At 34.8% G+C, this 16,803-nt stretch overlaps 1 protein-coding gene across 1 annotated transcript; it reads right to left on the reverse strand.

Moving 5' to 3' along the window:
* Positions 1-649: 649 nt before the first annotated feature.
* LOC120157483 (methylesterase 17-like) lies at positions 650-2,939 on the reverse strand. The gene is made up of 4 exons (XM_039168588.1): positions 2,625-2,939; positions 2,412-2,552; positions 1,140-1,274; positions 650-996 (listed from the first exon to the last, which is right to left on the reverse strand). The coding sequence occupies exons 1-4, from the start codon at positions 2,895-2,897 to the stop codon at positions 712-714; spliced, it is 834 nt and encodes a 277-aa protein (XP_039024519.1). The 5' UTR covers positions 2,898-2,939; the 3' UTR covers positions 650-711.
* Between the last annotated feature and the right edge of the window lie 13,864 nt (positions 2,940-16,803).

Below are 16,803 nucleotides of genomic sequence, written 5' to 3' on the forward strand. Positions count from 1 at the left end.
TTCGGCTTTCGTGAAAGAAATAAAAGCTTTGGAGAAATTCAGGGGCACGTTTATGGTTTTAAAAAAAATAACATAAATTCGATTGAAGGATTCATTCATCTGTATTTACGTGGCCCTTTTTTATTGGTTGGTGTAGCAAAAAGCAATATCGGGGGTCGCTCCTCGTTTCGGGTTAATCATCTCTGAAGCAGGGCCCTACCACAGGGTATCAAATTTATAGGTAAATTCTTTAATAATTACTGAGTTTTGATTGGTTGGGAATGAAAACATGATTTGTGGCTGATGCTTCATCCTGAACCGTACGATTATCACTATTGGATGAGGAAAAAACAAGCGTTTGTTTTCATGTTTCCGCTTTCAGTTTTTCACTTAAAAGTATTTATTGAAAGATACTATGGTGTTGATGCAAGTGTCATAAATTACTGCACAAACCCTTCCTCCACGAAACGAAAAATTACCTCCCGAGGAGATTTCTCATAATTCAGTTCCCAAAAAAATGGTATTGCAGACCTCAGGATCAGATCCCTGGTCCCAAGTTTAGATCCATGGACACAGTTCAAATGCATGGCAATACATGATTGAAAGAGTAAGCAAAAAAAATCTCAATTTCAAAGGTAATCATCGGAGCTTTATTCATAAGGTTCTACTATGGTTTATTGATTGATTTCACACAAGAATGAGCCGTGACATAGAATTGGGCAGCCAGCTAGCTTAGTTACATCCAGCTGAAGTTGCTGCAACTTTAAGGAGTATGCCAAAGAGTGAAAAGGGGGCAGAGAAAAAGGGGCTGTGGTCGCTATCCACAACATGCACATGAGAGGGAGGCCATTTCTTTATCATCGCCTCCTGCTGGTCCGGTTTTATGACATTATCATGCATTGTCCGAATGTATACCCGCCTCACTTTCTCCACCGAATCGTCCTCTTCTTTGAATCGAGCACTCATCAGTGCTAGGATCGGTCCTGACCTTAAAAGCATCGCTGCTAGAGTCGAATCCTGCACCGGCCACCATTACGTAAATTCGAATAAAATGCTATTACCGTGTGCAAAAAAGGAAGGGGTGTGGGGTAGAGTCTGCCATGGCAAAGCATAACATAGATGAGACCAATGCAATAAAGGTAATGTCAAACTCAATTAACCTCTTGAGGGCTCATTTGATAGATGATTTTACGTTGGAGTTCCTTTTTCACAATGGCACTGGTTGGAGGCTGCTCCGCTCCCAATCCAAATCCTAGTTCGTACACATCACCAAATTGGGATAAGTCTGGTACTCCCTGTTTCACATTTAATAATTGCTTACTTTTCAGGGCTAATCATCAAACATTTTTAACAAACTCACAAACTGACAATCATTTAATTAAGCACCAAATCCCATACTGATCATCTCAATCATTTCAGGTAGATTAGTACAACAGTAAAATGCATGTGATTAGTACATATTCTGCTTCATCAAACAACAACTGCATGCATTTCATGCAATGATTGAAGGGAGGGAGGTTCTATCCATTAATCTTGCTTTTAGTCATCCCATTCAAATCATGGTATTAAATTGCGGCTGCAACGCAGTGTAACGGCAGCATCGTAATGGTTTTGAAGGTCACCGCGACGCAATATTAATGCAACGCGATAAAATATTTTAGAAGTATTGTGATTTTTGAGGAAGAAATCACGCTCGCGATATCCGTAACCACGATACCACAACCGCGACAGATGCCGCAACTGCTATTTTATACTATGATTCAAATAGATCACACAAATAGAGGCGAACACATAAATTTATGTTAGGGAGTGTGAACTTAAAAGTTATATTAAAAAAATTTAGGGTGCGAAATTAGATAATCAATAGAAAATACAAAGATGAAATATAAAATATAAGAGAATTTGAAAATTCTCGCACATTAGCATCCCTCGGTCCATCCTTACTGACACAAGGTAAGTTTTAGTTTTGGGAACTGATAGGGAATGGATTCTATTGGTTGTAAGCTAAAAAAATGGAATCTGTACTGTGAAAAAGGATCAAGAAAGCAAATTTGGGTCGGCCTTGGCCTTGTAAGCTAAAAAAAATGCTGTGCCATATTTGCAAGCTGTGAACCTCCATCGGTTACTGAGAAAAGGCTAACGAACAGTGAAATGTAACGTCTGTAAAGTTTTGGATTCCTACAAATATATAATATAACATTACAGATAGTATACAGATTTAAAACACGGGAACGATGAAATGGCTGACAGCCAAGCCTTGATGAAAACAGTTGGCACTTGGCAACCATGATCCATTTCTCTTGCCATTTACCACCCCCCAATAATTCAAACACCAAAGGTTCATACCAGGCAAAATAAGAGGGAAAAGAAAACCAGACTAAAACACAGCACAATTCAACAGGAACAGCAAAGGTTAGAGAAGTTGTTTTTACATCTTTGATGTCTTGGTCAGTCAAGTAGCCTGATTTCAGCATGGTGGCCGCGACGTACACCGCCAGACGGATTTTGTTGGGGAATTTGTGTGTGGCTTGCGTTACACTTAACCCTCCAGCACTATGTCCTACCAATATCACCTGCAAATCATATAAGATGATCAGTGCTCATCCGAGTATTTTGGCCGCACATAACTTAAAACGAATAAGAACCTCATCGGTATCAGGCAACGCAGACATGAAGTCCATGAGGGGCTGGTTATAATCATCGAAAGACAGAATCGAATCGGCATCGGACCGATCACTCCCGGCACCTTTGAGGTCGATGCATGAAACCTTGTACCCACAATTCTCCATAAGGCACCTGATTTTGTACCAGCACCATGCTCCTCCACCAATGCCATGAACCAACACAAAGTGTGTTCTCTTCCTGTCTGCTGCTATTTCCCTTTCTTCCATACTCATCATCGTAACCACCTCTCCCATAGTTTTTAATTTGATCTCTTTTTTTTTTTGTTTTGCTTTGGAAACTCAGACACTTGCTGATTCTGCATTTATAGTTGGGATAGTCGGAAAAGGTAAATGGTCTTCTCTTCATCTAATCATCATTAGAAGTTTTTTAGCAAGGCGTGCTTGCGTGTAGGCAGGTTCATCATAAATCACTAACCATAAATTATAGACGGGTGAGATCTGCCCTCGAGAAAGGCAGGCTATATAAAGAAACGGAGAATTACTTGATCCTACAAAAGTTGCCTTTGGAAATGTAGATACAGAGAGGAGCAGCAATGATTTTTATATTGTTTTTTCGTCACGTCATTTAAGATAAAAAATGATTTATCAACTGCAATAGTCGGGAAATGGATAATTTTATTCCTTTATTTTAATTTGTTTCACTTGTTTGTTTATTTGCTGGCTGCTTTCAGTAATCAATATATTTAATTTTATTAAAAATTATCGAAAATTAATTTCAATCAGTCCATGTTTGCCGGCAAGTTGGTGATGTGATCTTTGCCTGCTTAATTCGATAAAATTTTAATGAAGAAGTGAATTAGATTATCTTTTATATATACTTTATTCAATTTAAAAAAATGTGGTTGATTGAGCATATTTTCGTGATAAAATATGATTTTAAAAAGATAAAATTGATGAATTATATCTCTTGAATTTTGAGTAAAACATAATTAAATTTACATTATTCAAGTCTAAAATAAAAAATTAAACAAAATTTGACCCAAATATATATATATATATATGAGATACGTTGAATTTTTAATTTTTAATATGTATATATGAATCTTATCTTTAATCACTTAATATATGAAATATTATATTTAAACATTTGAAAAACTAATCTTTTATTGACATGAAATTTGATGGAATTTGTATTACCAAACTTCAAATTATTTATATATTATTTTTTCAAACATTTAAAAATTATCTTTTAAATATATAACATTAAATGATTAAAAATAAATATTATTTTCATATCTAATTTTAAAATAATAATACATATAAGTAAAAGTTGTTTTATAGTGCGGGACAATGATTTATAATGAAAACAAGAATGAGTCCTCGTGCGAAGTCTCCACTCCCCCAACACGGGGGTACGTTTCTTTTCCATTCATCAGAATCAGTAAACTAAAAGGAATGGCTTGGGTGCAGTCTCCCCTATCTTCCTCCTCCTAGGCCACTGCATTGCAGTCAAAATATAAAGTAAAATAAAGAGGGAGGACCAACCATTTCAGAATGTCAACACCCATGAAGCTTGAAGCTAAAGAAAAGATTGAGAAGTGTAAATGACACCCAATTTCCAGATGGTCAAATTATACATTATTGTGAACTTTAATATGCGTTTTTCGCACACTAAAAACAACCCATTATATGTCAAGTGGACCAATACCAATAGAGCATATTTTGCTGCTCTAAATGGGTTTTGCTGAATGCAAATTGGCTTCTTCCACTTGGCTTCTTTCTTCCATTCTTTTAGTAATGAAACCTGTCCGCCATGGGATTTGATTGCTTATATTATTTAACCAATTTGACTTTGAATGGTTAATGTTATATTTTTCCACCTAATCTTCTCATTCATACATACATATGGATGGATCATTTAGTCAAAATAATAGTTTATTATGGAGCATTCCAAGTCAAACACTGATTATCAACAGCACGTTGTGGAACTTAATTTGGTCATGGCCATTTCCCATTTTCCATAAATATGTAGACAGCCTCCACTCGTACATATTGAATTGTCAGCTCCTTGATCCCTCCCTTAAAACCTGCTCAATAACTGTGGGAAAATACTGCAGAACATGTGGTAGCTGATGACATCAACATAAGAAGCGTGTGGTGTGATTGTGGCCGTGTGAGTTAAATTTACTTTTTCGTACGTTGGTGTTGGTGCATAAATTAGATTCACACGACAAAAGGCGGCCCAAATTACAGCAAAACATAGACACAATAGAAGGTGAATTTTTATTTTATTTTATGCAATATAAAATAATTGGGAAGTGAGTGCAGTGCGATAGGACTGTGTACTGATAAGCAAAGTGGTGAAACCACTTTCGGTTGTCTCCATGAGTGGGTGATGGTGCAGCAGCTTTTGCATCCATCCATATGTATGTATGTATTTCCCACTTTGTGTTTTAAGTAATTTCCACAGCTAAATTAAATTAAACCAAGCTGCGGTTTTTTAATCCATATTAGGGATTGAATTTTGAAAATGGTAAATTATATACGGATCTAAAAAATATTTAAATGAAAAATTAGGAGAGAAATACTTTTCTTACCGAATCGAATATTGCAAATCAATTTTTGACGAACATCCCTATTTATGTTCGTAATAAATATCCATAAATATTAATTATTTATAACATAAAACTAAAAAACAAAAGTATATATTTTTTTGATGAAAGAAAGATGGGAGCTAGCACTCAATGTTCTGTTGTCAAATTACAATCAAGAGAATCATTTTGTAACAAACTAAGCACTTCCAGTGGTGGAGTGTAGAAAACCATATGATCATTACCTCTTGCTATAGCTAAATTTGCTAATTTATCGGCCACCATATTCGCATCCCGATTTATATGCCTCAAATTAACCGTCCATTCCTGCTTTAATAAATCACTAACCCGGTCGAGCAAAGTAAAAACTGATCCTTTATTAGCATTTCCTTGTAGCATCCTAATGACCTCCAAGCTGTCCGCTTTAGCTATGATTTGTCTTTCGCCAATATTCCACGCATGCGAGAGGCCTTCATGTATTCCCCATAACTCCGCTTCAACAATAGAGCACCTAGCACTTTAGAGACACCAAGAATCCATCCACCGTTCGAAGATCGAATAACGCCCCCACATGTAGCAAATCCATTTCCTATTTTACGGGATCCATCAGTATTAACCTTGCACCAATTAGTAGGAGGCGGAGTCCAACAATTAGGCACACTAATCCTTTGATAAGAAAATGGATTCATTTGTAAAGATGTTTCGATTGCTCGTCTAGCCTCAAAACACAGACACCTATCTTGTACTAATATCGACTCCTGTTTGATGTAATCCGGTTACAAAATTCTCCTATTGCGGTTTTTCCAAATCAGCCAAAGTATCGAACCGAATAGTAAGTCCCAGTCACAATCATCCCGTGCATAGACTCTCGGATTAGCAATATTAATCTGCAGCCAATCTCTTATATTCCTGGACAAAAATTCATCTAACTTTTCTGTTTTAACTAATGTTATCCAAACTGCCATGGCCGCATGGCATGTTCAAAAAAGATGATCTATAGTTTCCCCCTGCTGCCCGTAAACTCCACAGCAGTTGCTTGATGCTAAGTGTCGTCTGACACGTTCCGTATTGGTTAATAAACACTCGTTAGCTACTAACCACAAGAAGACTTTAATCCGTTGCAGCCCTCTATATTTCGAAATCACCTCCCAAACTTTATGTGGACTAGCATCCGGAATTACTTGTCTCATGTCGTATGCTGATTTTACTGAAAAATAGCGATCAACGGTCCATTTTCAGCCTAACGTATAGCTCCTACTGCTTTGTCGTGGTGGCATTGTTGCTGCAAGCCTCTGTTGAATACTGCTCGGTGCTAAATTAGATATTAACTCCCATCACCATTGACCATTAGTATCAACCATAGAGGCCATCGTCCTATTTGGTAGTGCAATTCTCTCCATTTGATTAGCTACAAGCGTTTTTAAAGGCCCCACATCGCTAAGCCAAGGGTCCCCTCAGAAGTCCACATTACGTCCGTTACCAATGTTCCAAACCAAACTCTGTCTCACATCTCTCCACACGTGACAGATTCCTTTCCAAACATGTGAGTTTCTCTTACTTTTAATTATTTCGGGTAAATCATTCCTCCACCTATATTTAGATCGCAATACTTTAATCCATAATTGGTCAGAGTTTGCTACAATTTAAATGTTATTTTCATAAGAAAAACATCATTTTGATCGGTTAATTTCTTCATGCCTAGACCACCATTACTTGTCGGTTTACAAACATTCTCCCAATTTACAAGATATATGCCATTTCTAGCCTCTGTACGACCCCAAATAAAACCCCGGATTATTCTTTCTATCTCATCACAAATCCCTTTAGGTAGCTTCATAGACTGCATTGAATAGAAGGGGTTTGTCGATAATACTGCTTTAGCCAAAGTGATCCTCCCGCCAAAGATAAAGATTTTGCCTTCCATCCTGTGAGTTTGTCTCGAACTCTCGAAGTTATGTAGCTAAACGAAGATCTCGTAATCCGAGAGAGAAGCAAAGGTACTCCGAGATACTTTCCCAAGTTTTGAACTTCCACCCGAATCCACATTCTTAGAATAGAAAATAGTTGTTTTTTGCATATTTATTTTATGACCCGAGAACCTACAGAAGAGATCCAGAATGCTCCGTATTACAGAACATTGCTCAATAGATGCCTCAGCAAACATAACCAAGTTATCTGCGAAGAATAGATGGGAAAGATCAGGACCACTACGACATAACCAGATAGGTTTCCACTGCCCATTCCTGACAGCTATGGAAATTGCATGGGTCAACCTCTCCATGCACATGACGAACAAATAAGGCGATAAAGGATCACCCTGGCGTAACCCACTAGTTGGCTTAAAAGATTCGGACATAGCACCATTCCAAAGTACCTGCGTCGAGACTGAAGTTACATATCTCATGATAAGTCTCCTAAGATTCTCTGGAATATGCAACTCTCTTAGCGTGTCCTCAATAAATAACCACTCAAGACTATCATAGGCTTTCTCAAGATCGATCTTGATAGCCATAAAGCCAACCTTACCCTTCTTCAATCGCATGGTATGAATTACCTCTTGCGCTACAATGATATTATCCATGATCGACCGTTCAGGAATAAAGCTTGTTTGATTTTCTAATATCCAGTGTTTCATCAAAGATTTAAGCCTATTCACAATTATCTTCGTAACAAGTTTGTCTAACATCGAGCACAAACTAATAGGTCGATATTGACTGAAGGATTCATGAACTTTAACTTTAGGAATTAGAACCAGGAGTGTTCGATTAATTTCCTTATCGAAAGATCCTCCTGCAAAAATACTTTGAATCAATTAACATAAGCTTGAGCTCACCATATCCCAATTCCGCTAAAAGAAAAACACATGTAATTCATCCACTCCCGGAGCTTTTAACGGACTCATACTAAATAAGACTTCACGAATCTCTTCATTAAGTAGTGGTCGTACGAGTCCATTCAATTCGGAATTAGAAAGAACATGAAAGCATCCCTGAAACGGATATCCATTGTCAACTTCATTACTACTAGTGAATAATTCCTTATAGAAATTAACCGCCATCGAGCAAAGAGTTACCTGATCTGACACCCAGTTCCCATTCATGTCCTTAAGAGCCCCCACATGATTACGCCTACGCCTCATCATCATACAAGCGTGAAAATATTTTGTGCTTTTATCACCATGAAAAACCCATTGGTTCTCGATTTTTGTAGCCATAAAATTTTCTCTTGTTGAAGAACTTGTTCTAGTTCATACTTCAGCATGTGTTGCAAATTCAACAAATGTTGTGAATATCGAGTGATAAGCGTTCTATCTATACCCCTTAATCGAGCCAATAGTTCATGCTTCTTCCTCCCTATGTTCCCGAAGACATTCAAATTCCATTCACTAGCTTTTATTTGGAAGGAAGTCACGTTAGTTAGTGCATCCAAATCATTCCTCTTCTCCAAATAATTCAACAAATGCTGTGAATATCAAGTGATAAGCGTTCTATCTATACCCCTTAATCGAGCCAAAAAACTCTTGAATTGAGGATAGTCCTGTCATACTGCAATAAAGTGAAATGGTCGAGTCGACTGAAATCTCCTATTACTATGAGGTTTTAGCACAAGAGGCAATGATCCGAACCCACTCTATCAAGATATATCACCATCGTACCAGGAAAACTTTTAGCCCAGCAACCATTCATAAGACAACGGTCTAAACATTTGAATAAATTACCTCTTCTCCACGTAAACTGTGACCCTCGATAATCAACCTCAAATAAACCCATCTCAAAAACAAAATCAGCAAACAATTGGCTTACCCCTAAACCATGGATTGAGCCATATTCCCTCTCGTCTACCCATAAAATGGAGTTGAAATCACCCCCAGCATCCACACTTCATTCTCACATGGAATAAGGTTCATAAGGTGTTTCCAAATAAGTTTTGCTTCTCTACTTGCGGGCTAGCATAAATAACAGTAAAGAACAACCATCTATCTTCATTATCCGACCAACATCTACCATGAATAAATTGGTTTGAAATGGTTAAAATTTCCATGTCTAACCTGTCTTTCCAAAGAATCCAAATACCACCACTAAACCCATGTGCTTCAACTCTAAAATAATTCTGAAATCCCAATGTCCGGATGACTTTATTAGAATTAGTACCACTAATCCGAGTTTCCAGTAAAGCTACTAGTTCAGGTCGACTCTCCCGATAGTGTTCCCGTAGATAACGTCTAAATTCAGGGCTTCTGATGCCCTGAAATTCCAGAAAAGAAAATTAACCATAAATATATAAAAGCGAGAAGCCCCAATTATTGAGGGAGGTTCAGATTGACATTCTCCATCTCGAGATAAATATATTCTTCAGGTACCATTGCATGTGAGAGTGTTTCCTCCTGTTCGTTTGCATGTGGAATTGACGAGCCCTCATCATGCAGCGTAACCTTGTCATGTTTTATATTAAACTTAGCAGTCTTTAGCCACTCTTTTAGCACTGTTGGGGAGTAGTTAAAATCTTTATTCTTCCTCACTTTGAGTCCTTTATTACCTTCCCCCACATCTCTTCGACTACCCTTACCACGATTACTCCTCTTAAAGATTTTATTCATGCTCTCATCCGAGATTGTAACCACTGAATGATTCCCACCAGCTGTAACATGTCGACTTTTTGTGACCTAAGGAGTCGCACCTTCCTCCATTGCTATCACACTTATCTGGTTAAGAGTCTGACTATCCCCAATATCCTCTTTCCTGTTTGTATCTATTCGCCTGCCAGAACTAGCCTCTATTGGTACATTATCCATAACACATTTCCCTTTCGCCTGCTGCTCCACCCTAGGAGCGTGAACCTCACCATTCCTCTTGTTATGATCTTCCATTGGTACATCTAAAACTACTGTAGTGACATCTTCATGGCCATTATTTATCTCATTTAATATAGCAAAATGAGATCCTCTAGCTTCATCACTATTTCTATGTGTTCTGATCCGCAACTTTCTTCGATCTCCTTTTACGTGTTTCAGCAATCATCCAAGGTCCAAACCCAGTGTCTTCACTTCCTAACAAATTGTTTTGCATCGCGCTAGGCTCATTTGCTATACCTTCTTGTCTTGTGTTCCCTTCCACAAAATTACAGTTTTCCTTCGAATGCTCATACACTCCACATTGAAAACAAATTTACTGCAAACCTTCATACTCGATTTTTGCCATGAGCCATCAATCTTAATGCATGGAATTAGTGGCTTATTTAAATTCACCAATACTGCCAAGCAAGCAAAGCGGCCTCTCTCCCCCGAATTCGTACTATAGTCAATTTTGACCAATAACCATAGCAATACGACGAAATATCGCTTTGGAATAATATCTATAGGGAAGACCTGGTAATCTCACTCAAACAATAACTTGCGATGGATGTTTTTCCATAGTGGAAAATGAACGACTCCATGGTTGAACCGTCAGATAGCTCTCGAATATTGTCCACGGTCCTTCCATCAATACATGTACATAATCTTGTTCCATCTCGAACTTCACTAGAAAATAGTCATTTTCTAAATCAATAAGTTGATATTGTCCTTGCAGTTTCCATAGAACTCCAATACGATTCAACAAAGTTTTATAACCAATGGCACGTCCGAGAAGCCGTACTATCACCGAACGTTGCATGCTATAATCAATTCTATCGTGAACTTGGTATGCAAAGTAGATCACCGGATACGGACCATTGGTGTCTACAATACATTCACCATCTAGGATCTCCACCTCGTCCATAACTTTGAGCGAAACCACATCTATCGTCGTCTTTGAGTTGCCCATTACCGTACTAGCATAGGCCAAATCAGCCTGGTCTTCCTCCATACAGTCAACTTCTTCCTTATTACGAACTTTCTTCGTCGCACGTTGATTATCGTCCAGGAAGAGAGAACCCAACCTTTCCAACTACAAAATGCCAATACTTCAGCCCCATGAAATTACCATCAACGTTCCCAACGTTCCGAGAGGTTGTCAGAGCCACATAGATAGGCGGCGGTTGATTTATGTTATTTCGTGTAAGAGGATTAGGGATTGTCATAGGCGGCGGCTGATTAAAAACAAAAGTATATATTATTCATTGTTATAATTGCAGCTTGGATTTAAGAATTTTATCTATAACCCAATCCAAGAACAGCCCAAATGCTTCAACCTTGTCATTCTTAGGCAAAATTGACCCAATACGATTTACGAGGTTTTTTTTACTTAGCCCAATAGGGCAAGTAGACGTTTTTTTGGGATTTACGATATTTTCGACCGTAACATGAAACTTGTCACGTTGAGGTGACGAGTTTTAATAAAACTATTTTTTATTCAAACTTTTTGCCTCAATATGATAAATTTTAATAAAAAAATATTTTATTAGAACTCATCACCTTGAGGTGACGAGTTTGGATAAAAAAATATTTTTTATTAGAACTCATTACCTTAATGTTACGAGTTCCATGAACACTGTAGAAAATATCGCAGATCCTAAAATAAACGTCTGATTGCTCTAATTTCCCTAATAATTTACCTTTTTGCCTTATTAGGCCAAAAAAAATCATCATTCCTTTGTTATAAGAAACTAATATATAGCATGTATCATTCCATGTTATCAAGCATTTCAAGTTAACCATTGTAAAGGATAAAACCAAACGGTTTTAGTGGTTAACAAGATGATTGTTATTTTTAAAAATTTTAAGTTTAAGCACGAAGTTTGCAGGGTTATATAAGCATTCATTAACAAATAATTGAGTCTTTCGATCATATACTAGCTCATAATCACACTAGTCTAATAAAAAATTAACCATAAAATAACTAAATTATACTAAAATAAATATTAAATTTTAGTTTTATCTTTTTTGGTATAATCATTAATATTCTATTTATTGATTGAATAATTCGAATTGGGTATTGAATTGACTTAATATAGGGACTCTTCCAGTCTAATTTACTTCAATTATAATGTTAAGATTTGAACCTCTGACTTTATTTAAGAAATTTTGTAACACCCTAATCTTGAATAAAAAGTACCCAAAGAACAGACATATCAAAATAATCGAATACCCAAAATAATAAAAAATTTACAAACTCCAAAATACAAATGAGACCCTATAAATATAGTGTCTACTAAGAGATAAGATGTTGTACTATAAATATAATATGCTGAAAATTCTTTGTTGATGATGCTCCTTAGACACGAACAAAAGTCTAGTAATATGAAAATAAAAATAATTCGAAGATTGAGCTTTACAAGATCAATGATACACAACTAATCTAGAATACTTCAGGCAATTTATAAATATAAACATACAAATCAATGTATACATAGAAGCATAACATGAGCAACGAACAAACAAATCACAAGTCACCGAAATTTTATAAACAAACCACTTGCATATTAAACTTGTCAAATTGGTTAAACTTGTTAGATTGATCAAACTTGTCAAACTTGGTAGAATGCACATATGCTCAAATAATTGGATACCTGATTAGTATTGTGTCACTCATGGTCGCTAATCAAACCAATCTCGAGTGCTCGAATTGTTCTGTCGAGTGCACAACTAGTCAAATAATCTCGGATGTCCGAGTTATTTTCTGGAGCACCACACACGACCTCTAGTTAGGTTAGAGCTCGAAGGTTGTGCGCAAATAAAACATCAAACAAATAATTACAAGTATAATACAATGGCATTCAAAGTCTTATTCTTATTCCAAACTCGCAAAGTATATTATGTTTGGGTATATTTCAGTTATTTAAGCTTTACAAATCATAAATCATGACTTAATCATTCAAATATGACAATTTGTACTACCTTTAAAGAAAAATGGGTGAATAATAATGTATAATTCCAAATCATGTACTATTGGTTTTATAAGAAATTAGATTCGATAATCTTTCCAACCTTATAAATTAAAGATTCTAATTTAACTCATACAATTTATGGTGAATTTTGGAAGTAACTGTCCTTGTTATTTTTCTAAGTAGTATGTTGCCCTATCTTCTAACCTTTACTCACTCAAAAACTTATAACTTTTAATATATAACTCGAAATCAAGCATCATTTGTTTTAAGCTTAAGGGTTGCATTTGCTTCTGTAGTAGACCAAATTTATCATTTTTACCTCTATCGTATTTTTGCATCAATTTAGCCATCAAAGTTGTTTAATTGCATTATTCTATTCCCTTCCCCTAACTTAAAACCCTAAATTCTAATTTATGGTTTAGGATTATAATTTAGGGTTTTAAGTTAGGGTAGGGTTATAGATGATGTAATTAAGCAACTTTGAGGGCTTAATTGATGCGAAATACGATAGAAATTGTGTCTACTACAGGGGGGAAAGTTACCCTTTTGTCTTTGTTTTAAACAAAACTAGACTTACATGTGGTTATAGGAATATAAGACTCACTTCCTAATATATAACATTTTGGGAGTTATTTTTATTAAAAAATGGGTAAAATACTCTTTAGGCCATCCAACTTTCCATCACCTCACATAAGTTTCTCAAAATCCTTATTTTCTCATAAAAGGTCCAAAATATTTGCAAATTAATCCCAACAAAACCTGAACCCAAAATAAATTATCTATTATTAACTCGAGTTAACGAACATTGACTTGAGAAAATTGAGCCTTTACAAATTTAATGTTTCATTCCCCATAAATCAACTGATCTAAAATTGGACTTATACCTTTAGAACTTCAAAATAAAACAGGTAAGTGGACATGAACCAAGTGACTTCAATAATTAAGGGACTTGTTATTATCCCCTAAGGTCTCAGATTTGAGCATCGTGTATGCAAAGATATGGACATTCATTATCAAAGAGTTGAGTCTTTGAACAAATATTACCCTATATTCATCCCATAATTATAAAAATTAAAGGAAAAATCATGGAAAGTGGCTAAGTAGTTCATTAACTTCCACCCAAATAAAATTTCTGATAAACATAAATGATTTTGATATAACATAAAATGTATTAATTTTTGTAAAATTATTTTTAAGTCCCTAAAATTTGTCAAAGCCTTAAAATGAGTCTTTTAAGTTCAATTTATATTAAATATATAATTCAAATACTTAGAACAATTTTCAAAGTCCTATATTTCTAAAAAAAATGTCAAAAACTATCTTTTTAAACAAGCATTGACCAAAAGTTTTAGAACTTTCGTAGACAGTAGCCTTTAGAGTTTCGAAACTTTCATTAAAGTTTTGATACTTTGGGTCCATCAGTCATATGTTTTAATTCCTCTTTCGAAGAACTTCGAAACTTTCCCCATAGTTTCAAAATTTAGTCTGCAAGTAGCCTTAAATGAGTAAATTTAATGCTTCAAACGGCTCCAAACTCCCTATAACAACCCCAAACAGTTAGAAATCAACGTGAGCATATAAAAAGGGTCTTCAAACAACCAAGAAAAGACAAGAAAGCTATTCCAACAATCAAAGAGCATTTAAAGCCAAATTTTTATTCCATTTTTGTCTTTCTTACATAGAACACTATTCCATTCTTTGTATTTTTCATTTTAATGTTCCTGGGTTTATGAGAGCTTCATTTTGCAAACATCTTATCTTGTGAGGATATTCAAAAGTTTGCTTATTTGTCATTTCTTCTTAGAAGTGTTGTACACTTGAGACTTTGGGGTATAAGTCTAAGTGTGTTGTAAGGTTACACCTTGTCCTAAAAGGTTAGAACAAATTAGTGAATTCGTTGAAATCCTTACTGTGGAAGCTAAGGTAGTGGATGTAGACTCCATTGAAGAAGTTAAACCACTCTAAAATTGTTTGTGTCAATTTTTTTTATTTTCTTGCAAAAAGCTTCCATCATTCTTTTTAATTGTCAATTCACCCCTTCTTGGCCATTCTATTGATTCGATTAACTCAACAATTCCAAATATAGTTGAAAATTCAAATTTCTATTATTTGAGTTTGTATGGCCAATGATAACCTTAATTTTATTTTATTTTCTAAATTTATCCATTTCTCTTTCTTTTATTCATTTTTAATCAAATGGTGGTAATTACAAAAGGAAATAGGATCAGGGTTTATTCCATTCCCTACCTTTTCAAATATTTTTAATAAAATAATATTAATAAGCAAAATTATCCTTTTACCCCTCAATTTAATTAGTATAACTCATAGATTTTTTTGACATAAAGACATTATTTTTATTAAAATTAGAAAATATCCATAATTACAATGAAGATTAAAGAGTATAACCGTAAACGTAAACTAAATAATAATTAGAACATTTTACTATAACCATCGACACAAAAACTAGTCACCTAGATCAACAATGACCATAAAAGAAAAATGTTAAAAAACCTAACTTGCTCGAATGAAATAAAGATACGAACAAATCCGACTGCGTCGGCAAACGAACCAAAAAAGGGAATGAAACTACTGAAAGACCATCAACAAAGCGCAAATCAGAGTCAAGCGACGTGAGAAAACTATCCATGAGCACAAAAACACATATCCAAATCAATCTAAGGGTCCAAAGCATGGAAGATCAACATGATAACAAACAAGCTCTATCTTGATCAGCAGTGGGGATGTCAAATCCAACTCTGAGAAAAAGATAAACGAAAACAATTGTCAAATCACTGAAAACTACCAAAATTAGAGATAAACGTGCCATAAATGCATAGATTAATATGTCACAAAGACATAAATATTCTTATTAAAAAATAAAAAAAATAAAGAGAAAAGACAACCGGCTATCGGCAAAACCGATACCGTCATTAGCTAAACAATACCACCATTGGCTAAACAAAATCAAAGAATAAAAACTTGCTTTGATCTATAAAAATTGACACAAGTAGTAAAGAAAAAAAAAGAGGGGAAGAGAGATTAGGATTTTTAGTAGACTTTGTTGTCTAGCTCATAGAGTTTTAGTTTTAATCTTTGTTTTTTTATTAAATTGATAAATATATTTAGTTTAGTAACATTATCTTGTCATTTTTTAAAATATATAAATACTTTTATCAATTTCTTCTACATCATCACGAAGTTCAAAAAATATTTAAAATGATAAAAATAATTGATAACAACATTTCTATAAAGGCATATTAATTATTTTTTTAAAATTCTTTTATGATTGATAAAAATTATAAATAGTTAACGCTAATATTTTAATAAAGACAAAAAATAATTATTATTCTATTATATTTAGATTAATTTCAATAAAAAAATTAAGAATCAAGAAAAATATAATAAAAGTTTAATGATAAAATAATTAAATTGATAAAAATAAGAGGTATAACATATCAGTTCTTATTTAATATACATGTTTATAATGAACAAATAAATATAAAGATATATACATATGTTTATTGCATGATTAATGACCAAATGATATTGCTGTTTGAAAGTTCCAATCCAGGATGTAGAAACGTCAGCTTGGTTATTGTCATCATTAATGAGAAAGATAGGGTTTGAATTTTTCTATATATTTAACCTTTCCCACGTCACTCCCTTTCCTTACAATTTCCTTTGATGTGCTTCTCCCCTTCCTCTTCGCTACCTTCTCATGTCTTTCAATCTTATGTCTTCTGCTCCTATATCTATAACAGTAAGCAAAGCACAACAGGTTTTTACCTTCATTAACTGACAATTAT

This window comes from Hibiscus syriacus, unplaced genomic scaffold (assembly GCF_006381635.1).
Source record: "Hibiscus syriacus cultivar Baekdansim isolate YM2019G1 unplaced genomic scaffold, ASM638163v2 tig00111273_pilon, whole genome shotgun sequence".
Lineage (NCBI taxonomy): Eukaryota > Viridiplantae > Streptophyta > Magnoliopsida > Malvales > Malvaceae > Hibiscus > Hibiscus syriacus.